Below are 24,441 nucleotides of genomic sequence, written 5' to 3'. Positions count from 1 at the left end.
CCTCTCTGACACAGATAAGCTAATTTGAGCTGAAAAGCATGAAGTAAGAAAGCCACAGGCATGTTTGCCTTGGGCCAGCATCTTGACGGTGTCTGTCTGTGATCCTATCGCCCCTTCCCTGTACATTTATGCCGAGGCCTCATGTTGAGAGCAGCTCTGCACAGCAGCATAAAATCAGGAGCTTAAAATATGCTCAAGCCCAGCTGCTCTCCTGCCCTTGTCACAGCAGAGACAGTGGAATGGAAGGTGGAAGAAGGCTCGTGCTTCCATCCTTGTGCCAACCCATTTTATGCAATGTTAAAAATTTGGTATGTAATGCTGGGCTTTACACTAATGAGGCTCCAGGTTAGACACATTTATTTATTGCTGCTGCCCCTATAAGACCATTAACCTCTAGATGCTAAGATGTGGAAAACCAGTTTGGAAGGGAAATACTCCATGTCACCACAAGTACAGCCACATCAAGGGTGTGCCTTTTGTCACACCCCTGGTCTGTGTTTTTGGCATTGATCATATCATGTGCTTTCAGAGCTGCAGCCAGCTGCTCAGCAGGCCGCAATGACCACTTGGTTCAACTTCTTGCTCTTGATTTACCATCTGAGAAAGTGGCAAAGAAGGAACTGACTGATAATATAGGTTGGCTACAGTGCATAGTCCCTAGACCACATACTCTTTCTATGGATGGTGCCCTTCCACTGTCTCTTCTGCACGTGGCTTTGGCATGTTTCTTCCCAGCTCTGCTTCAGAGGAAACTATTTAAGAAACAGTCCTCTCCAAATCCAGGCCATGGGACCTCTGCTTGTTTCCTTTAAGCATATAATTACGCAGAGAACATTGTTTGACTCCCTGGCTCTGGTCCAAGCCAACACACAGACAATAAGCAATGCCAGGGTAGGAGTTAAAACACATGTGAATAAGAATTCCACTTGCAGCTCCTTGCTTTGCTGCTGTACTCATTCCTCCTTACACACATCCTTCACCAAATTACAATTTGTAGCCTAACCGAAGCTCAGCTTAGGTGAGAAAGTTCAGCGATGGGCTTCTCCTCCACAGTCCAGGAGTAGCTGAGGTGTGAGGGAGGCAAAAAGGCACTTAAGATCCTCCAGTCTGGCAAAAATCTTCATATCCTTTGTCCAGATGATTCAACCTCTGTGTATGCAGAGCAGACTGGAATTATATTGCCATCTTGAACAGGACAGCAGGATGACACAGACATGGGACCTGCCTTTACCCTAAGCACAGAATTACTGTCTTTAATAAATCCTTTCTTAGGCTGCAGCTTTGCCCAGCAGCAGATTCTGGCTGCCCTACACCCAGTCCCGCCATATAGCAGTGGGAACAAGATTGGATGCCTGGATCCCTGGTCTGCAAAAAGAAAACCACACTTTTGATTTATTTTAATTTCTGCAAGCATTTCATGCCAGATGAAAGGCACACAGATGCTAGTATTACCTCAAGGAAGGAGACGTACATTGGTAAAATAACCAACCAGGGTGAGATAGGGAAGAGGTCTTTGCTTTAATTTTTTTGTCTGTGCAAACATTCCTCTGCCTTGAAGGACTGTGAGGTGCACAAGCCTTGTGGTACCCAGGACCATTCCAAAGCAGTTACAGGAAAAGAAACAAAAATCCAATTTCCCATTATAGGGAAAAGGGGAAAAACATATTTGAGAGAGGAAGGTCATAGAGATGGGAGGAAAAAAATTCTCTTAATTAGATTTATCCCCTGACTAGAGCCCAATCAACTGACCTGCGCATTTGTCTTTTTTTAAGATTGTCAACCCCATCATCTTCCAGTGGAAGGCGTCCCTACCAATGGCAGAGGGACTGGAACTAGATAATCTTAAGGTCCTTTCCAGCCCAAATCATTCTATGAGTCAATGACATCTAAGTGTCCTAACATTATCCCTTCACAGAGGAAGTAGGTGAATGTTCTTCAGTTTGTCACAGCACCATGCCCTCAGCACATTTGAGACAGAGCAGCTGAAGATACTGAGCCCACCCTCAGGTGAGGGAAAAAGCCAAGGAGCATGGATCATCCTTTATATATCCCTAAGAGCAAGCCAGATTTTTAAAAGAATCACATATTTCACCTCTATTCATTCTTAATTACTGTTTGCAGGGTCCAACTCCCAGCAGCAGGACCTTGTGTCCATGCCAGCATAGAGGGGCAAGGATCACATTTACAAAGTCAGATGCACCAAAAAAGCTGCCACTGGTTTCAGCTGGACTGAAATATTTCCATCTGCACTAATGGCCACTGAGTGAGCCCCAAAGGGCCTGGTGTTCCCCACCTTTAGTTTCATTGTGAGTGTTTGCCTCCAGCTTGCTGTGCCTATCAAGGGTGGAGAGAGGCATTTTCTCTTTCATTTCCATTCCCATTAATACAGTTGTATTTTGTGAGGTGTTTGTTTACATGAGCCTTCTCAGTTCTCTCCTCTCAGGGGAGCCATTAATTTATCTGCTTTGCTTTTCATCAACGGGAGTTGACAGAGGGAGTTATGGGTTAACTGCTGTGTTTAGAGCAAGTGGCAGGTGCTGGTATCACTCAAACTAAATGAAAATATAAATATCTCTTTACCTACCCAAGAAATCAGCTTAAAACCCCCAGTGTTTAGGTTCAACCTGTTTGTAAGCCTAATGACCCAACTCGGCACTAAACGTGTTTATTGACAGCTTGAAGGCTGGACTGCTCCAGACCCCAGCTATGTATAATTATGGAAAGAAAATTTTAAAAATGCCTTAATCATAAAAGGCACTATGCTTATTATGTCAGAAAGGAGCCTAATTTTGGAGAAAAACCTGCTCCATCAAATCCAGGCCCCTTCAAGGGTCCATGGGGGCAAATCAGCAGCTCCCAAGGTCACAGGTTGCATCTGAGAAAATTACCAATGTGCTCTCTTACATGTTTCTTCATAGTTTCATTTTGGCTCACCCTGAGAAGGAGATTTTCAAAAAACTCCAATTTCTTAATTTCATTCCTTTTTGTCCTCAGCACTGGCACTTTTGGAGACTGAAATATGATGCAGTGCAGCCCATACCATAAAAATGAACATTAAAAGGTTTTGTACAGAGAGCTGAGCTTATAAAGCCCTATCTTACTCCCTGAGTGAAATGAATGGAAAATACTTCTAAGTAATTTAAAGGACTTTGGATCCGATGCACAGTTCACAAAAAGCCATGGTGGTGTAAAACCTGTAAAACCCAATGGCAGTTGGGAGATGACACAACAGATTCACTCCTCATTGGTCAGAAATATGGAATACCTTAAGATTAAGCTTAATCATGCTGTGTATACATAGCATGATTTCCAAAGGAAAAAGCAAAAAAGTAGTAAGGAAGGTCTGGGTTGTTTTTAACATTCATTTTTCCTGCATGGGATACCAACAATTTCTACTGAAATAAAAGGAAAGGAAAAAAAAAAGGGGAAAAAAAAGGAAAAATACCAAGGAAGTGAAGGGAGGAAAATATCTTGGCTGTGTTTAACTGGTTTGCTTACATCAGTTTTCAACTCTTCTTGAGAACAGTACGATAAAGATAATGGAAGACAGAATAAAGTCTCAACAGAAATTCCAATTAAGGGCAGAGAAACTTTGCTCTGTAAGCAAGGAGGAGGAATAGATGAGCTGTGGACATGGCAACCCCTGAAACCCCTTGGGGTTTCAGCATGGCAAGGCAGCTTCCATGAAGTAACAGCAGCTCTCTCGTCAAGGAATGGAGCCATACTATCTTTCAGAATCACAAAATGTACATCTGCCAATGGATGGTAGGGGCTAGTGCTAGAAAAGATGTTCTAGAATGGTTATTAGAACCCTCCAGTTCTATTGCTTAAAAAATGGTTAGAAATAAGATTTTTAGGTCAGGCAAGTTATTGCATGCAGGACCTAAAGGGGAAACAGCTCCATCTGCCAAATTAGATGATAGAAAAGAGTATCTCAATCTGTTTTCGTTCCCACCCCAGTGTATTTCCTCTTGCCTGAGCCTTGCATTTAATTTTGAAATGCCCATATAAAACCAGATTAATATTAATCTTGCTCAAATAAAGTTGGGACAGGCTACAAAAATAAAAAAGTAAGGATTTGGCAGATAAGGGCTCTTTTTCTTTTCATTTCCAGACAATTTCCCTGATCTGCTTATGGTGTGGTTTTCTGAACAGCTGCATCAGTATCCCCAGGGAGGCAGGAAGCAGCAGGGTGGCTGAGCCCTAGCAGGAGGGAACATCTCAAGTAGGTTTGTCATCAGAAACATTGAAACAGGGAACCATTCCTCTACTGAGGTTGACATTTTCAAACCCAGGAGCCTGCACTTTGGTGAAAACAAACTTATGTTTAAAGGATTCTTGGCAATTGGACTTCCTGCAGATTTCTGCATCCAACAGATGCAAGCATTGATCCAGCTTCACTTGGGCAATGATATGTACAGTGAGACATTTGGCTTCAGGAGTGTATGACTGAGGATGTTGCTATCTCCTCTGTCTCCATCTGTACTGCTTCCTTTACAGACATAATTGCTAATAAACTAACATTTATATACTGCCTTGGAAATCGTGAGCTTAAATATAGGTTTTTATTACCTCACATCCTGGCAAAATATTTCTTTCCTACAAATTTCTTTTTGTGATTGAATTATCCCTTGCGATTTTTAAAACCTACAAAGTGGTTAGACCCCTGCTATTTATCATTCTTCTCTGCAAGAGTTTGCCAAGGTAGGAAGGAAATTGGGAGAAAATTTATTGCAAAAAAGTAGATAAGCATTTTACTTTACGGTTCTTTTATGTCCATGATTCCAACAAGCCTAATAATCTTTGCAAATCATTTCAGAATCCATCCTGAAACTGTATGATCTCACCTCATAAGTTTCTTGTTAGACTCCTAGACTCTCTCGGACATCTTCTTAATAGTGATATGTCTCATAAATTATTTATTGAAATGACATGCTTAAAAGCATCAAAAAAGACCTTTTACTTGGCTGTGAAACAGCTGGAGAATGGTTATATCTGTTTCTCATAAAATGGGCCCAAAAGGTTAAATGCTTTGTCCAGGATCACACAATAAATTAGTGGTACAGTAGGGCATTAGAGAAACTGGTGCTATTTCCCAGAGTCTTGCTCTTGCTTCTCAGCAGTAGACAGAACTATCTCTTCATCTCAGCAACTGTTACATGGCCCAAAACGAAGATGATTTACTTGCTACCGAAACCCATGGTCTCCATCTTTTAAATTCTCTTATTCTTTTGACATTGGTGGAGCTGGCAACCTTTGTGCTTTGGGTGGGCTTTGTTCTTTCTTTATCATCTCCCAGAATATAGGCTTTCTAGAGATAGACAGTCACCTATGACTTCACATGAAACACTCAGGATTCAGAGACAGCCACTGAATAAGGCTCCATGTGTTTTCTCAAGTGTGATCTGATAGGTCTCAGCCAAATGATAGAGGCTGTTAGTGAATTTTGCTTTACTGTTTTTTACTTCCTAAGGCATATAAAAGATGGTGTTTGTTGCATCTATTTAAAACAAATAGTAATAATTAACATTTATATAGCACTTTCTGCTCTTTAAGCTCTACTCAAACACTAATTACTCTTGGTTTGGTGTAAACTAATGTAATCCCACTCTGTTTTGAAATCTACTTGCATCTTTTGTTGACTGAGAGCTAGTTCAATTACTTCTAATCTTTTGTTTAGCTAGTCATTAAAGGTATGACGAAGAAGAGCCATTTACATCTTCAATTGCTTTCTCTCCTCCCCAGCTCCTTTATTTGCTTTTTCTTTTTCTTTCCACAATGACTTTTTGCTGAATATTCTTTAAGATGGATTCCTTAGCATGGCAGCAAAGCTTTTTTTTATCAAAAGAGTAGGCCTTCCAACTCATTTTGTTAAATGTTATCAAAACTTGTTCTTATAAGAAAGATTTAAGAAGTCATTCTATTTTGTCACAGAAAAGCAAATACAAGATATTTTCCTATGGCAAGCCGGAAGATTCATCACTTAGTCACTAAACTAGTGATCTTAATATCAACAATGCAGAATTTATTTTTCAATTTGGGCTTGGATAAACCACTTAACCTCTTATCTAGCATTTTATCAACTGAAAGATGATTGAATTTCATTATTACTGGCACAGAATCCAAGAACTCCAGTAAACAGGCTTCTGATATGGAAACAGGGTTTGGGGTTTGTGTAGTCTGTGCCACCGACTTCCTGTGCTCTTTGGTCAGGTCACCTCATTTCTGTAGGTCTGCTCTGCCTGTAACATAGGAGAGATGAAAATGGTCTTCCTTGAAGGCTAAACCAGTAAGAAATCTGAGTTCTCACTATGTGTTTTTAAAAAAAAAAAAAGTAAAAATAAACACTGTTATTACTCTGTTAGCTTTGGGCAAGTAGAAAAGCAGCATTTTGCAAGAATAGAATAAATATAATGTTTGATTTTTTTACCTGAACTACAGTATCAGTTTTCATTACCTTATTAAGATCCCTCCTTAATGCACCTTTCAGTCAAGTGGCATTTGTACATTTCGAAGAGTGTATTGATGTCTGTTTGGGAAGGTCATTGAATCATAGAATCATGAAGGATTTGGGTTGGAAGGGACCCTAAAGATCATCTAATAAGCAGGGACACATTTTGCTTAACCAGGTTGCTCAAAGCCCCAACCTGGCCTTGAAGACTGCCAGGGATGGGGCAGCCACAGCTTCTCTGGGCAACCTGTGCCCGTGTATCAACACCCTCACAGAGAAGAATTTCTTCCTTCTAGCTAATCTAATCTAATCCTACCCTCTGTCTATACAAAGTCATTCCCCCTTGTCCTATCACTCCATGCCCTCGACAAATTACCCTCTGTAGCTCTCTTGTAGCCCCTTCAGGCACTGGAAGGTGCTGTAAGGTCTCCCTAAAACCTTTTCTCCATATCCCTGTACATGCAGTGCTAAGATGCAACCCAGCAATCAGGTGTAAGTCCTCTTGCATGTGCTTAAAATCTCTTCCTAGAGGTGACACCACTCCTTGTTATTCCAATGAAGGAGCCCTTTGTTTCAGAAAAAAAACCCAAACACTTCCTATTTCTAATTTACTATTTTTACCTCTCTCTTTTTTTCCCCATAGAAATTTTACTTAAGAAAAATACACTTCCTACTGCATAAGCTTATTGTGCTGTTGAAAGTGAAGCTCTGGACACAGGAGGGGTTATACTGATTAATCAATCCCTAGCATCTCTCAATGCTCTCTGATTATCTCACAGAGAAGTCCTAAAATGAATCAATTCATGAGCCCTTGCAGTATTTTTTTACAGATAATTCATATTTTAATAAACTTAGTTTGAAGCTCAACCCTTTAGGGAATTTTATCAGAACAAGAAAGCAGGTTTGTTTCTTCCCCTGCTAAAGGAAGGCAAGGAGAGATTACCCAGTACCACAACACCTGTGACGAGAGCAGGGACATTTTTACACGCGATACCGCAGTAAGACAAGGACAGGTTGGCCTTGTGACTAATCCTGCAGGAGTTTCCTGGGTTACTTACATGAATTCAAGTAACTGGATAAGATAGTTGTCTTTGCCTGTAGAAGAGGGATGGTAATACTTTTTCCCTACTCTGTGTGTCCTGACTGACTAGGTGAGAGCTTCCCCCTGCTGCAGGAAGTTTTTCATCTTATTGTTCTGCAGTGTCTATAGAATTAGTCTTAATAAATAGGCAGATGCAAAATAAATCTGTCCCTAGTGATACTTTTTTGGGCATAATTCGAAGTATATTCCTCCAAATTCAGTTAAGCCTATGGCACTTCCTGCTATTAATGGCAGTAGTGAAAGCCAGTGCTGTCCAAAACTACTTTTCTATTGTTTTCACAATCAAGCCAATGACAAAAAGGAGAAAAGATCTTGGAAGTTTTATACTACAGGTCTCCTTCAATTCCAGCTGTCACGCTGTGAGCTGCTAAAACCTCAGGCTGCATCTGAAGGGTGTAGAACAGAGGATGCTCTGAACTCTGTTTCAAACAGGAGGTGCACATCAATGTGATACCTTTACTGAGGAGTATGGATACAGGGTGGTGGCTGCAGGCAGAAAAGGCAGACATGCTTTCTTTCCTAAAAGAGTCCCAGTCTCCATTCAGCTCTTTTCAGAAATAATGTGTAATAGCAAAAAGATACGTCTGAGAGTGGGTATGAGTTCAAGGCCTCTTTTCTTATCGAAAAGGCTGAGGGCTCATCAATATTCCCATGAAAAAGACCATAAACAGTGACTTCAAATGAGAAAAGTACTTCTTCACACCACACATAGTCACATTGGGGCACTGCACGCAGGATGTGGTGAAGGCCAAAAGTATTTAGAGTCAAATGGGGTTAGGCAAACTCTCAGAGGACAGATTTATGAGGGACTGTCACACCCAGTGGTCCTGCAAAGAAATTTGCTGAAGTGGATAGAGGGGAAAGACTAACCTTGATTCCTAAATCACTGTTCACAGCCACTGTCCCCTTTTTCTCTTCCAAATTGACTGCGTCCAATCCATATAGGGGTAATAAAGATGGAGAGTTTCCTTCTTCAATTTATTGACAGGGAAGTAGGGATACAGGGCTAGTGTATCTAAGCATGGGAATTCACTTACCTAATTGTGGAATAAAGAGGTTGAATGGCACAATGTGTGCATGGGAATTGTCTTGGGATTGTTGCTACATTTTCATTTGAGTCCCAATTTAATTACAAAGACTTCCGGTAGGCCACAACAGAACACTGAGAATTAGACACAAAGCTTACCCAGGAGTGGGTATAAGGCTTAACACCCTGAATCCTTTACCAGGCTTTTCTTACTGTCTCAGAGATGAGACTCTGGCACAGGGTGCCCAGGGGAACTGTAGGTGCCCCATCCCTGGAAGTGTTCATGGACAGGTTGGAAAGTGTAACGTGGTCTAGTGAAAGATGTCCCTGCCCATGGAAGGGAATTAAAAGTAGATCTTGAAAGTCCCTTCCAACACAAAGACATCTTATTTGTTGTCATGGAATCCATTCTACAGTTCTATGACTAGGAATTATATTTTTGTTTGTTGGTTCATTTTTTTGTTTATTTAAAAACAAACAAACAAACACCAACCCCAGGCTATTTTGGAGGGATAGAATGTAAGAAAGTGCAGAAGGTAGTCTCACACCTGAAGAGCTGCAGCTGTACTAATCACCAAAGATTAGGAACAGGCCTGCCCTTAATTGGCCACAGCTGTGCCCAATAAGAAGAGTTCTACAAAAGAGTGGGTTAGGTGGTTGAGAAGGGAGATGGTGTTTGTTGGCTGTGCTGGGAAGAGAGTTGGAGTTCTTGGCTGTGATGAAGAAGTAGTCAGTGCTGTGAGGAGCTGCCCATGAGAAATCACTGAGAAGGCATGAGAGATTTGCAATATGATGACAACAGGCTATGTTTCTCTATTCTGGAGAAAAAAAGAAAAATTGTCCCAAACAGATTGAGAAATGAAAGCCCTTGGCATAGCCTCTAGGAGACTTGAGAAATATTCAAAACTTTGTCCTGACTCAGATGAAGGACATAAGTTTTAGCTTCCTGTATCATCCCAGGTAAGAGACCAAATTAGCAAAATGGAGGTGATGGAGACAGAATGGGAATGCTTTCAGTGAATACCACCATTTTATGTCACCAGTTCTTAGTTACTCCTGAGAGTTGCTGATAAATGTCCTGGTTTTGCATGGGGTTTGGATGTATGGCACATCATACACTCAAACCTTGAGTCTGACAAAGACAGGAAAAATTTGTAGGCTGATCATAAAAGAGTGTACATGGTCAGGCTGTATCTTTCAGCATTTATTATTTAAATGCCATTATGCACTCTCTATTAAACTGAGATTCAGAAAAAAAACCACTTCATCCAAGAATGGCTAATAGACTCTTGATGAGAATTTCAGTATAAAACTAATTTTTTTCCAAAGTAACTTCCATTTTGGAGTAAGCCAGAGTAGGGTTCTGATGGCTGCAACTGCAGACTGCTTATACTTGACAAAAATTATTCAAAAGAATTTTTATCTTCAGGCCCTAAAATCTTTCACTAGCACAGGTTAAATGTTCCAGCCCATGACACAAGATTTAGGGAGTTGCAAACCAGAAATAATTGAGATAATTGCGTTCTAGTCTCCTCCATGTTTTCCCACTACTACTGTTTCAAGCTCTCCTGGGCCTCCAGCTTAATGCAGTTTTAGAATTATTCATGCAAAGGTCACAAACCACATCTTTTGGAGAAGGCATTACCAACTGTCTAGCAAGTCTCTTACCAGTAGAAGAAAGGTTTAGTGGTTGAGACCAGAAAAGGGAGATTTTGTTACTTTCTTTGAGTACTGGATTGAAGCCAAGCAGTATTAATTCAAGTCTTCATTCTCCTCCTCTCTTGTGCCTGCTTCTTTCCTAAGCCTTTGCCAAAAATGTGAGAGGATGTTATACCTATAGCTTAATTTATTTCCTATGAAGATCTCATGGGATTTGAACCTGTGTTATAAATATGAAGCTCAAGGTTTAATAAAAAACACAGGAATCCTTCATGTTGCGGAAGAATCTCCCATTTCCCATGATAAACGGTATCAACCTGTTTAAGCCACAGTAGTGTATTTGCTAAGATCAGATGATTGCTGACTCTGATCACCAAGCAATACAAATTTGATTTGAATAACCCCTGAGTACATGCTGGAGTATTTGCTGAATGCATCAGAAAGAACATTCACCACTATATTTATGCCAGGTTTGTGCTTTAGATGAGGTAGAATGGGAGGCAATATCTTAGACAGTTTTTGTTTGACAAATAAAAACGATCAAATAAGATTTCTCAGATTTGGTATTTTATGTAAAGAAGGCCAGGTTTTTTGAAGGTCACGTTGGATGGGGCTCTAAACAACCTGAACTAGTGCATAGCATCCCTGCCTGTGGCAGTGAGGTTGGAACTAGATGGTCTTTAAAGTTCCTTCCCACCCAAGCCTTTCCAGGAGCCTATGAAATCACAAAAAGGAGACTTGAACAAAGCATTTCATCCTCACGGAAGTGGTAGGACTTTCACAGTGGACTACCTTCTTTCAAATATGATGTAAAATACCAGGTGATGACTTAATTTGGTGTAGGATATTAATAATCACAGACACAAAGTCATTTAATCATCTGAACTCACAACTTTTTTGATTGCAGCTTAGGGTCCTGAGTTGGAACTAATTTTCCAAATAATATTTCTGGTTTGCCCCCAGTATCTGTAGGTGTCTTTGAGAAAATTTATATTGAAAGTAAAAATCTGTCTCCCTTTTGACTCTTGGTGGGGTTTTCATCACTCACCATGGGATTTCATAGGTCAGATACAACTGCAATTGTCTATGCTCCGCAGTCCTTTTGACTGACAGACACTATAGAACATGAAAGAGCATCTTGTTAATAATGCCTGATGTTGATGCTACTGTTCCCCAACAAAGATTTTAGGCATTCATTGGCCACAGTTTTTAAAATTAATTTTTCTACTATGCTTATGTGGCTTGGTTCTCAAAAAATCAAGTGCTTCGTATCAGACTCAGCCTTGGAGATGAAGTTGCTGCCCTCAGTTGTGTTCTTTTCTTCTTGTACCACCTTAAACAATTGACTCTGGCTTCCCGTGGCTCATCTCTTCCTCTATAAAGTGAAAGAAAGGATACTTGCTCACTACTTACCAGCTTTAGGTCTTAGTTAATGATTCGATTTGTGGAGCCCAAAGAAGGGAATATAAAATTAGGCTTGCTGATCAGCATCCCATGGCTGTGTTCATTCTACAAAGGGCAGCAGCAATAAAAAAATAGGGAAAATATTGCCCTAAGCAGTGAAATGAGATCAAGTTCAAGAAGACAAAAAGCATGCCCTACCAAGTAAAATAATGCTATTTCTGCATAGGCAGTTTTGCAGAGGAAAACAAATGCGAAGTGCAAAGTAGTTCTTTTGCATCCTTCAGCACAAAGGTGGAGGTGGAATCAAGCCACCAGAGCTCATGCTCATGTTTTCTTGCAGACAAGATATTTCACTCTTCCAGCTTTCTCATCACTCTGTTGCCATAACTATATGGGAAGTACATAAAGCTATCTATACTGTTTAAACCCTCACATTTTGACAGAAAATTGGATGATACGACATGCTGCCTCCCAGAACAGGCGCTGTCTATCACCTTGCTGCTAATCTCTGTGATTAGTGACCTGCAATGTAAGTCAGCTATCAAAGACCACCTGTCCTTTTTGCTATAAGCGCCTCCCAGCATATCACTTTGTGGTGTCACACTCCCTTGTCTGGTTTTTTGATTGATGCAAGTTTCTCTTTTGAGCAGTGACTCAGAAAATAAATCATACCCCTTGCCATTCATTGAGTGCGATTCTGCAGCACAAAGCTGGTGTGGTTAATCAAAGCTCCAAAGAGCAACAAAAACCAGCAGAACTGAGAATGAGGAGGAGAGATATAAAGGATAAAACATCATAAAAAGGATTGTTTGGGAGCCAACGAAAGCAAAAGCAAAATAAAAATTGCTGCAAATAAGCATTATGTTTGCTGCACTACTGCGCCAGAACCACAAAGCTGATTTTTTTTTTTGCTCCACTCCCTGTTGTGTGCAGGGATGTGAGAAGAGTCCCACACTCCTGAAAAATATAACTATATCAAGGAATCTGATTTTACAGGCTTTTGCTTCTAAGTAACCTTTCTGGGGTCAATGGGATTTTTCTGAGTAGAATAAGTAAAGACAGAATTATGCTTCTGTTGTGAGCTGTACTGCAGACCAGTTTGTGGTCCAGCTGGGATTGGACCCCCATACACAGAAGGCTGCCAAAAATAGGAATTGCCATTGCAACTAATTGACCTTATCTAAAAAGGAATGGCCATTGCAACTAATTGACCTTTCAGTGAAATTTTTAAAAAGGAAAAAAAGGTAAAATTTTATATGTTATGCAGACCGCAGTATGATGAAAGAAACAAACAGAACTAGAAACACTGCCTTATAGGACAAGAAAGCCCTTTCCAAATATAAATGACTCAGAGCAGAAGGGTTTTGTGCTTTTATAGAAGAAAAATGAACATGGAAACGGAAAGGTCTATATTAGAAAGCCTGGTTTTTAACATCCAGTCCAGCAAGTTTATGGAAGCTTTTAAAATTATGAGGAGCAATCATGAGCTAAAGACGGAAAGAAACTGGTGGTTGAGTATGTAATTGAGACGAGTGTGATTCTTTGTGTTTGTCATGTGCCAGAGAAGCCAGGAAAAATGTTAGGTGTTGATGGCACTGGTGAAATTGCAGCAGAAGTAGAATCTAGACACAAGGAGTAGCAGAAAAAGAAATAATAATCTACCACAGAAAAGCTATGAGGCAAATTCTCTGACAACACAACTCTGTTGAAAGTAAGGTATCTAAACCATCTGGGAATTGGGCTATAAAACTGAGATGACAAGAACTGCATGTCCATGGAGAAGTGCTGGAATCTTACTTAAGTCAGGTAAATGCAAGAGTTCAGTCTTTCAAAATAGCTTTAAAAAAATCTTCATTATATTTTATGGAGGTAACCTTTCTGTTTGGAAAGTCAACCCAAGTTATGAGGGAGAGAGAAATAAAAAGTTGAGAAGAGTTAAATTTATAAAGATGTGAATGAGTTGGGAATAGAAACACTGTTACAGAGGAATGTGCATATGGATGGTGCAAATTTACAGGGCTATTTTTGATGAACTGTAGGAGAATTTTCAGTTTTTCAGCACCTTTCCTTACAAAAAGAAAACCCTTCATCTGGTGGGAATTCAGTCAATTTCCTTATGTTTTTTTGTCATTTCCTAAGTTGCAAGGTTACTAATGGTAATTACAGACCCTGTTTGTACCTTGTGGCTCTAGCAGTGAAAAAAGGTTTCTTTGGCACATGTTGCTCTCCTGCTAGAGGGTTTTTAAATGACCAGCCCTAGGTAGGAATTGCTACAATGCTTGGGAGCAGACAGAAAACAGCTTTCCTCATTTCTTTCTTAGAGAGTAACCACTTCTCACTCACATTCTGCTATCTTCATTCCCCATAACAATAAACCACAATTTCAGGGTTCATTATAGCAGCTCACAATACTGGGCTTTTGTGAAGGAGCCTGTTTTAAGGTGTTATATTCAAAAGTATAACAAACCTGCTCATTCTAAGGTTTTCATACAGAGATGCTATAAAGGAGACAAACAGATTCAATAACAAGTGTAAAAAAAGTCACAATTTTTCAAGCCAAAAAAATTCTTTTTTTTAAAAAAAGGGGAGGTGACAGTGCACTGAAAGGCAATCAGATGCTCTGTTTTTTTCCAGTGGGAAAACACCAATATGTTTGATTCAATGCAAAAAAAAAAATCTCCTAATATTTGTTAGATCTCTTTCATGCTTCTATTTTTTTATAGCACAATGCAATCTCCTTCACTAGTGCTTCTACATTTAGGCCTTAGTTTTGTACCCTTACTGTGCAATACATTTAACATGTCAGTTTTGGCTGGTGAGTAATCCCATTTGCATTCACTGTATTGCATTTACCTGAATGAATTTAAGTCAATGAGTTCAGTGGGTTTAAAAACATATTTGAAGTCAAAGTGGTGCTCTAGTCTCTGTGGATGACTTAGATAAATCTTGTTAAAGACACTCCTCCTTTCCCCTCTCCCTCCCAACGTGTTCAATAGTTTTTATGCATTTTGCTGACAAACAGAATGTATGAACTTGGTCTGCCACCATCTTTGGAATAGACTAGGGACAATGGATTTTTTTTTTTCTTATAGTAGTGCCTTAATTCCAATGAGGAATGCTACAGAAGGTGTTGGAATTGGGGTGTGTCATTGCAAATTTGGTTTTGGATGGTTTTTTTGGGCTAAAACCCTTTAGCAGTTTTAGCACAATCAGAATTGCAGAAATAGGAGTGTGTCATGGTTTAACCTCACGAGAGGCCCAAGAGTGTAACTCTGCTTCTTCTTTGCCCAGCTGCTAGTTTACCCTTCCTGTCATTCTTGCTTCCTCCTGCAGTCTCTCTTCAACTCCAGTGTTTTTTTAGTTGTGCTTGTGCCAGACAGCTTTTTAAGCAAGAAGTTAATAATAAAATGCTGTCTTCAGGCTTCAGTATTACTATTATGATTTTTAGGTTATCAGAACCTGTGCTAGGAGTCTTGCATCCTTCACACATCCTTCATTTAAAACTGACAAACACATCCTTCATTTAAAACCCCCCAGTTTTAAAACCCACAAATGCTACATTACACCACATCCCTTTAAACTGACCTACAAAGCTCACAGCACATCTGTCCTCAACTACTGCACCATAGCTGTGTGAGGGCAGATGTAGATGAGGCATTAGGAAGAAATTCTTCCCTGTGAGGGTGGTGAGGCACTGGCACAGGCTGCCCAGAGAAGCTGTGGCTGCCCCATCCCTGGCAGTGTTCGAGGCCAGGCTGAATGAGGCTTTGAGCAACCTGGTCTGGTGGAAGCTGTTGCTATCCATGGCAGGGAGTTGGAACTTGATGATCTTCAAGGTTCCTTTCAACCCAAACCGTTCTAGGATTCTATGATTCTCTGAAATCCAGGACACAGCATCTGAAGCAAGTCTAGGATCTGAGTCATGGACGAGTAAGATTTCATTAGTACATTCAGGGTTTAGCTTTTCAAGAACGAAATGCCAACAGAATGTGATTCAGCTTTTGCCATATATTTCCATATGTATTTGCTATCAAAAAGACCAAGAACTGATAGGTTCTTTCTGAACTTTTTGCTTTCTGTTTTTAAATGCTGATGGTAAACAACAATATCTTGAGGTGGGATTTAGAGAATCCATTTCTGTTCTTTAGCAGTCAAGAGGATTCAGTTTCTGAGAAGCTCAGCTCATAATTACAGATTTTCCATGTTTGGTTTGTGTATTTTATCATTATTTTTCCTCATAAACAAGTTTAGTTATTAAAAACATATTTTCTCATCTTGATGGAAGTCATTGCCTTTATTTTTCCTGTGTTTTCTGTCATGTTTAATAAACTTGAAGTAAAAATACCATTCATTAGTTATTTTGACAAAATACTTTTAATACGTTTTATTTTTGATATCTGTTTTCTCTGTGTGCAGATATGTACGCTTGTATTGCAGTGCATATATACATTGGTTTTTCCACAGAAATAAATCCCAGGCCATGTTGTTACATGAAGCAGAACACTATCATTTATTTACACTTTCTCAGCTCTGCTTAAGTTCTAATATATTTCCAGCTGAGTAAAGATGAGCCCTCTGAAAAGAAAGAAATTTTTATGCAATTTCCATCCACATGTCACTCCTTCATACTTCCTTTCTCCCTCTCCCTTCCCACTTGCCTACATATACCATCTCAGTCTTTTGTTCATGCATTCTAACCTCATGATCTATGAATATATTTTTAAAACCACAGGACAGCATTTTTCCAAAGCCCTCCAGTTGCCCAAATAGAGACATTTCAGCAATACCCCATTTCCCAGAAATTAGGTGACTGATGAATACATGCCTCCTCGAGGTGTCTGAATCACTTTCTACGGAATGAAGACACACAATATCACAATCAGTTTCAAATTCCCAAGTGTATGTCTAGTTCAGACAGATGCAGGTTGCTGCATATATGTATCCTGTTAGCAGTGGCAATTATTAAATGAGTCACACATAATTGAGACATTCTTTTTATTGGTAATTGTTATAAGAGGGTTTTTCTGCAATCCATTAAGTAACATCCCTTTTCTTCAGTGTAAGATTTATAAAGAAGGCAGATTAGCCGTTGAGTGCCCAAAGTCATGATATTTTTTAATTCTCTCTTTCAGGTTATTCCAATCTGACCGCCACACAGACGTCATTATTTTAATGTTGAATACTCAGACAAGGGTGCCATGGATGTAAAGGAAAGGAAGCCGTATCGATCTCTGACTCGGCGCCGTGACACTGAGCGCCGCTACACCAGCTCTTCAGCTGAGAGTGAGGACAGCAAGGCACCCCAGAAGTCCTACAGCTCCAGTGAGACCTTGAAGGCTTATGATCAAGACTCCAGGCTGACCTACAGCAATCGGGTTAAAGACATGGTGCACCAGGAGGCTGATGAATTCTGCCGAGCAGGTGGGTACTTTTCAGCAGATGAAGCTGCAAGCAGCATGAGGCAGTCAGCTGAGAGCCAGAGTTGGGTGGGAGGCTACCTTTGAAAGACTTTGGAAGCCAAAAGCAAGATGTAAGAGAGATTTAAAGAGAGCAGCAGAGATCACCTTCATTGTATTGCACAAGACACCATGTGCAGCCCATTATCCTTAAGGGGCCTACCCATATCCCAGTTTCAGTAGCACTTACTAAGACACATTTTCTGCCTTAGTCTTCCTGTGTGCAGCAGCACTTTGCTACTTCCCACCATGAGACTAGAACCCCCTGTGCACATGCTGTACGGTACTGACGTGGCATGGAATGTTCCTGCCCACTCAGGAGACCTTTCACTGTGTCATATGTCTGCTCTGTCATGAAGGAAGTCAGTGAGGATGCCAAAGCAGGAGGCAACAAGTGGAGAGTGTCACTTTCCACACTGTCCATCTGGTCTACAGCAAAACCCAAGAATCCTGGAAAAAAGGAGACAACTGAGGTACAGATAGAATGACCCTCCCCTTGACATTGTACGTGGCCTGCAGGCTTTAGGTTTGCCCTGGGGACATGCTTCAATGTTAAAGGAGTAAGGAACCTCTTTAGGACTTACAGGAGCACATTTAGTAAATCTGAGTCCTGGTATCTGTGAAGATGTGGAGTTTCAAGAGTCACCGCAGACTCCACAGTTCTAACAGAAATTCCATATACCCTGAAGTCAGGGCAGTTACAGTTTTCACTGCTGTTATTGCCTGTATGAGGTGGATTTCTGTCCCCTACTATAAGACTCATCTTCATTTTTCTGTAGAGATGTAGTTCAGATTCCAACCAGGACTTCACATAAACCGTTTTTAGAAGTCCACTAAGAAAAGCATAAAGTGGTAAAGTGAATCAAATAGAGTAGGCGGCATTCCAGAAAATGAACATAAACTAGCTGACCCAGAGTACTCGGAGCACATCCTCTGCAGTTTAGAGAAGCTGATTCCACAAAAGGAGTGCATATAATTACATTCATTAAACTTGGGAGCTGCTTGATTTCTCCTCAGAAATCATGCATTTGTGGTTTTGGTGCAAGACTCATCTTCAAGGCACACACAAGCAAAATGATTTACTGAAGTATCTTCATACATATGGCTTTGGTGTTTGAGTTTCAGAATACCTGCAACAGGGAATAATCAACAAAAGGGCCAATAGTTGATGTAAGTAACACTGTGACATCACGAAAGCTGTTTCCCTCTTAGCAACTCCGAAGTACTTCATCCCCTCTAAGGAATGTATGACATTATAAAGAAAAGGAAACTTTTTAGGTCATTGCATTTTCTTACTTCATACAAAATATTCACCATGCAGGATAGATGTGAATTAGTCCAGGTCAGCGGTTTTCAACTTGGAGGTCCATGAGGCCATGCAGATCTATGGACTTCTCCTACGAAGTCCACAAAACATTACTTTTCTTGAAAATCCAGTCTATTGACGGGGGGTATAATTTTTCTATACACAAGCTCATGCTTCCCTAGGAAAATTTTGAAGGGACTGAGAAATAGTAAAAATGACTGGTCAAAGTAGCTGAAATTCATTGAAAAGCTAAGATTAACCATGCCAGAGTACCAGTTCTGTTTCTGATATAACTCTCACAAGTGGCTCAACTTAAAGCTTTCTCCCAGTTTATCCTGTCGGTCCCAAAACTGGCCTGAAGAGTGTTAACAATTATCCCAGACTTTCTGTGCCACATTTTCCACTGGCAGCAAGCCATGAATGGACCTCCCTTTGTGATGCTGCCTGGCATCAGGCCAACCGAAACCAAGCCTTATTAGCCTGCTTGACATCAACAAGGCAAAGTGAATTTCTCTCCTGCATTGGTTTGGAAGGCAGAGGAGGGAAACATTTCAAATTGATCAAATAAATTCAGTAAATAAACAAGTCAGCATTTAAATGGTTTTAGCTAGAGTGAGTGTCAGCAAATGTGCAAGTCAGCACAGGAGAAAATAGACCAGATCTGAATTAAAAAGTCTTGGATATTTATTATCCTCCTTTTATTGACTTGAGTTCTTCCAGCTTAAAAGGCAACAGTGAGCATAGAATATGAAAATCAATGCATCTGCTGCTGTTTATTGCAAATAAATTTGATTTTGAGTTAATTGTAGCAGTCATTTTTCATAATTTATGAGCTGCTCTTGCTGGAGAACATCGGTCATGCTACACATTGATGTGCCTGATGCTGCTGAGTGTGCCTTCTTTCAGGCAAAGGTGGAACTTGGCATCACTGACTCAGACACACAAGGAAAACCAAAAGATATTTTTCAGTACTCCACAAGGGATGGTTTAGAAAACCATGGCCTTACACGTAAGTCAAAACTAGAACAGAAGAGCAAGGTCTCTGGGGATATACTGCTTCCTAGCATTTATAACTTAGGTCAGGTTTATTTGCTTCCTTATGCCATGAGAATGTAGAGGACAATCTCTCAAACCACTTTGTAATTATGTTAAATGGATTACTTTGCCACAAGCTTGCATTGTGCTTCTCAAGCAAGGGTCGGACAGAGGTGTGAGCCCCAAGCAACCTTTTCTGTCCGCTCTGTCTGAAAGCTTTAATCTTGTTTGGTCAGTTAAAAAGGTGTGAAGTTCATGAATTCTTTATGCAGTTGAAGTGTTGTCAGCTGCAGATCTCTAACCAGCTGAACCTGAATTTTCTCCTGCCATCAAACAGCTCCTTCTCTGAGGTATACAAGAAAATGTTGTCCAGTCCCACTATTCACCTTGCATTCAGATATCTTTTCTCTGTTCACTGTGAGCTATAAAGTCAACTGAATGAAAAAATGTGGTAAAATAGCATCTACTCTTGGCCACCTGTCATCTGATGCATGCGTGCTCTCGTGGGAGAGACCTTCCCCAATCATCAGGGTTCAAGGACAAGCTAGGCTGTTTCCACAAATATGAAACCATACTCTGGAAAAGTAGAAAACTGTCTATTTCTTTTGGATACACATTTTCTACTGTATGATATTTGACATCAACAAATAGAAATGTGAGAAAAACCACACAATTTTGGGGTCTTGAGAAAGGAGAAAATGGTAATTCAGTTTTGGATACAACCTTGAGATCCAGACTTGATGAACAGATTTCAATAATGAGTAGTTATGAACTTCAGTGTTCAAAGGAAGGTTTCTGCCTGAAATTTCCTGGAGAGTGTGCATTGAGATTTATCTTGTTGAAATATGCCTGAGCTGAAAACTGCTCAGTTCTTTAATCCATCCAAGGTATAGCATAACAGAAGCAGGGGTGCATTGAGCTGTATAAATGCACTGTGCAGCTAAAGGCACTCATGGGTGGCCAAAATCTTTTCAAGATATTCAAGGTTGAAAAATAAATGCATGCATTAATAAATAAATGTGGATTAAAATTGCTCTCCCCAGCCTCTTTGTGGAAATTTCCAAACAAAGTGTGCTAATATTTGAAGCCTTATTCACATCAATTCAGTCTGATTTTGAAGCTCTGCAGGTAACTACACATGGAATCAAGAGTCACTTTTCAGGTCATATTTTTAGTCAGCTGAACAATTGCATCTATTTGTGGCCAAATAACCTCTGCTGTGACTCTATCAGAATGAATAGCTAAATGTGAGTCAAGGTGTGAGTGGTCAGCACAGGGAAAGTGAAATTGCCAAAGGAAATTTAAATTCCCAGTATGTAATTTCAGGGATTTCAATGAGCAGAACTCACTCAAATTGCCTATTGTAGGGAAGTTGTCAGGTATATGCTTGGACATACACCTGACAGCATACATCATTGCACCTCTCATTTTGCTTTTCTCACAAGATTACTTTTTGCTACTCCTAAAGCATTGAACCATTTCTACATATGTTTTTGCTTTCAAACTTGATGATTTCATTGAACATGCCCTGAGTTTTTGTCAGGTTCTATAAGGAGGAATCCAGCCACTTTTTAGTCCTGGCATGTTTGAAAAAAGGTTGTCGTGAGGTGGGAGCTGGTGTCTTCTCCCAATTAACAAGCAATAGGACAACAGGAAATGGCCTTGGGTGACACTAGGGGAGGTTAAGATAGGCTATTACAAAAAATTTCTTTAGTGGAAGAGTGGTCAAGGATTGGAACAGGCTGCCTATAGAAGTGGAGGAATCGCTGTCTCTGGAATCGTTATAAAAAAAAGTATAGATAAGTTGCATAGACATTGTCTCGTGGTGGACTTGGACATGCTGAGTAATGGTTGCACTCGATGATCTTAAAACTTTTATGATACTATGATTCTGTGGTCTCTTGGTCTCATACTGAGCAAGACCACAGAAGAAAGGTATCTTTGGTATCATGTTGCTGTGTGTTACTGTGACACTGCTGTGCCCCACATGAAGGTAGAGGATGAACACTTCAGCTCTGACTTGTGCAACATGGCACCGTGCCCTATTAAAGAATAACCTGGCTGGTGCGTTTTTCTCACAGGAGCCAACTTTTCTTTGCGAGAACTGGGACTTGAAGATGTGACACCCACACACGGGGCTTTGTACCGGACCGACATCGGGCTGCCTCACTGTGGCTACTCCATCAGCGCCGGCTCGGATGCCGACACAGAAGCAGATGTGGTCATGTCACCCGAGCACCCAGTGAGGCTCTGGGGACGCAACACCAAGTCCGGGCGCAGCTCCTGCTTGTCAAGCCGGGCCAACTCCAACCTCACCCTCACCGACACGGAGCATGAGAATACTGAAACAGGTAAGTGGTGACAATGCATGCAAGTGTCAGCCTCGAGCTCTATAAGGAATGTTTCTTCCTACTACTCCACCTTAATCTTCTTTAGGTTTAGTGATGGGGTTTTTTATCAGACTCCACGAAAACACTCTTCTAACAGCCCCAGTCGTGGCCTTTTTACTGTCCTACAGAGTCTTTGTTAATGAACTGCTGGAGAAGCTCCTACTTATTTATCACTGTGACAGAGATCATTAAATAGCTGTAATACTCTCCCTGCTTTTTGCGGCAACCTTTCGGAGGGAAGGCATTTAAATCTCCCCTCCTCTGGCCAGTGCTACTCTTATCTTTGCTCAGATTTTCTGGGCAGATAATTTTCTTCTCTTCCTTGCTGGTTCCTTGATAGGGGCCGCTTCATTTATGTAAATTGGCTGACTGCTCTCTGAAGGAAAACGATGGCGAAATATTTTTAGAAGCCTTTTTCTTTGTGTGAAATAAAATAAAAGCTGAAGGTCACAGATTTTTTTATCTCTGTAACTTTGTGTTCCCAGCTGCAAGGGTTCCTGCATGCCTTTTGTAGGTCTGCGAACCTTTTGGTCAGCAGTTCTGCCAGGCAGTGTAGGAGAAGGAGAGGGGACTTTGATTCAATTGCAACTTGACCCAGGAGTTCATCCAGTCCTATATGCCTTTGCACCTTTAATTCAATTATAGCACAGCCTGCTTCTTGATATAGCTGCTGCGCACAAGTCATCGGGCACTTGTGCTCGGCACAGAAAGTTCATGTGAAATGACTGTATCACTTGTTCTTTTCATGCTTTTTGCCACAGTATTATAGTGACAAATGATGATAAGTTTTCCTCTGGAAGCCATGACAGTGAGACATACACCACCCACATGATTTTATGTTTAACTCCAATAAAATTACAGTTGAAGCTTATTAAGTTTCTACTCGGAGATAATGATATATTAGGCAGAGTTCAAAGATAAATGGCCTTCTGTTCAAAGGATGTACAGAAGAATCTTTTTAAATTATCTTTACCATACTTTTTTAAGATTCTTAGTGCAGACACACAGTGCCGGGTTACATTGTTTTCTTTCTGATCCTTGTGTTTTGATGAAAAAATCAGAGGGATCATCAGGGTCAATTAAAGTTTTGCACACTCACAAGAAATTGCTAGAAAACAGCCAAAAGCAAGCACCTTGTGCTTCCATCCCATTCTCCTCTATCCAGGCTCTCTTTTGTGCTTTCCATGTGATGTGTGAGCAGCTGCGATGCTATCCCATACATTTTTGTGCATTTTTTCTTTCCATGCCTACTAAGAAGAACAGTATACAGAATTTTAGGTTGTTGGATTTTTTCCTCTCTTTGGTCTTAACAGAGAAGGATTGCATTATTTTGGGAGTCTTTTTCCCTGCTCTCTACACCTGCAAATGCAACTTTGTACCTACAGATCACTTTCAAATGAAACTATATTAGAAACAGCACATTAGCAACTTCACGTGCCTTGAAAGGCTTTACTGAAAGTAATCACAGAGGGCGTAGGACTCATGTCAGGTTGGAGACAGCCTTCAATTCCTCTTTCCTTAAGTTTAATGGCATATTAACCATTTGTTGAACCATCTCTTCATAGCAACTAGAAAAAGGGAAATCAGAGGTGGTGAACATACAATGCTTTATAAATGTAGGAGTTTCCTTGGAGCCTAGGCATTTGCAGTCTTAGATGTTGGGTGTTTTGAATGAGAAAGGCTGTATCATACTAAAACCAAAAGCCTCTGTAGCACAAATAAAACATAGATTGCTGTGGTGTCCAGTATGTAATAGTATTGTCCATACTGACAAAAAAAGAGGTGATGGAACTTGAAGGAAAATATTAAGATCCAAACTGTGCTGGTGATGAGCCTCATCTGATGCTTAGACTTTCCTGGGAAGATGTCATAGACATCAGACCATGTTCAGGTCAGAAAAACTGGTTCAGAATTGAAAAAAGTTCACTTTAATTTAGGGACTGCAGTTGAATTGGTGGTATAAACATATCCAAACAAATGTTGGAAGGTAGAAAGAAAAGAAGGTTAGGGACAGGTCTTTCAAGTAGGCAGAATTCGAGCATTTTCTTTTGTAATTCCTTGGCACAGATAAAGGTGTGAGAAATCTTTGTGCACAAACTCCTCACAGCCTGAGACTACTGTAGGAGCAAATGAAGCCTGAGATCCTCTCAGAAGCTTTTTCTGCTGAACATAAAGGCTTTTCCTCTCTCTGCACTCCACATAAGTAGTGTTTCTCTGGGCTGCTAGCTATCACACATGCTATTTTGAGAAATCTTAAATTTATAGAAGAAACATTTTCGAGAAGACATGAAATTTTGCTAATGGCAATGTAAAGTAACATAATGCTATGACTCAGTTTACAGGATGCCTTTATGAGCCAATATTAATTGTTGACAGTATTGATAGAAGTTATAGCCTTTAGCGGAAGTCAATATGGACTTTATGAACCTGCCATCAATAGAAGAGTTTATGGGGCTCATTAAACCAACTTCTCCAATGAAGGTCAAAGTCAGCAGTTTTTACGCTGTTCATTATTTATCTAAAATAAATAATCAGAATTTACCTCTGATGTTTGTAAATCCAAAGTTGTCAAAGCATGATTCTGCCAAAACATTTATTGTGTTCCTAGAAA

General features: G+C 40.3%; 1 protein-coding gene across 3 annotated transcripts in view; it reads left to right on the top strand.

The window, feature by feature from the left end:
- Positions 1 to 24,441, top strand: part of TENM4 (teneurin transmembrane protein 4) — a 593,501-nt gene that overhangs the window by 235,492 nt on the left and 333,568 nt on the right. For all 3 annotated transcript variants that reach the window (XM_050973321.1, XM_050973325.1, XM_050973318.1), the window contains 2 exons: positions 16,776 to 17,064; positions 21,522 to 21,791. In XM_050973321.1, the coding sequence (XP_050829278.1) occupies positions 16,842 to 17,064; positions 21,522 to 21,791 (493 nt within the window). In that variant the 5' untranslated portion in view covers positions 16,776 to 16,841. The remainder of the gene's footprint in view (positions 1 to 16,775; positions 17,065 to 21,521; positions 21,792 to 24,441) is intronic.

The sequence above is a fragment of the Serinus canaria genome, chromosome 1, assembly GCF_022539315.1.
Source record: "Serinus canaria isolate serCan28SL12 chromosome 1, serCan2020, whole genome shotgun sequence".
Classification (NCBI taxonomy): Eukaryota; Metazoa; Chordata; class Aves; order Passeriformes; family Fringillidae; genus Serinus; species Serinus canaria.
The sequence above is the reverse complement of the archived record's forward strand: the minus strand, read 5'-3'. Positions and strand labels throughout refer to the sequence as shown.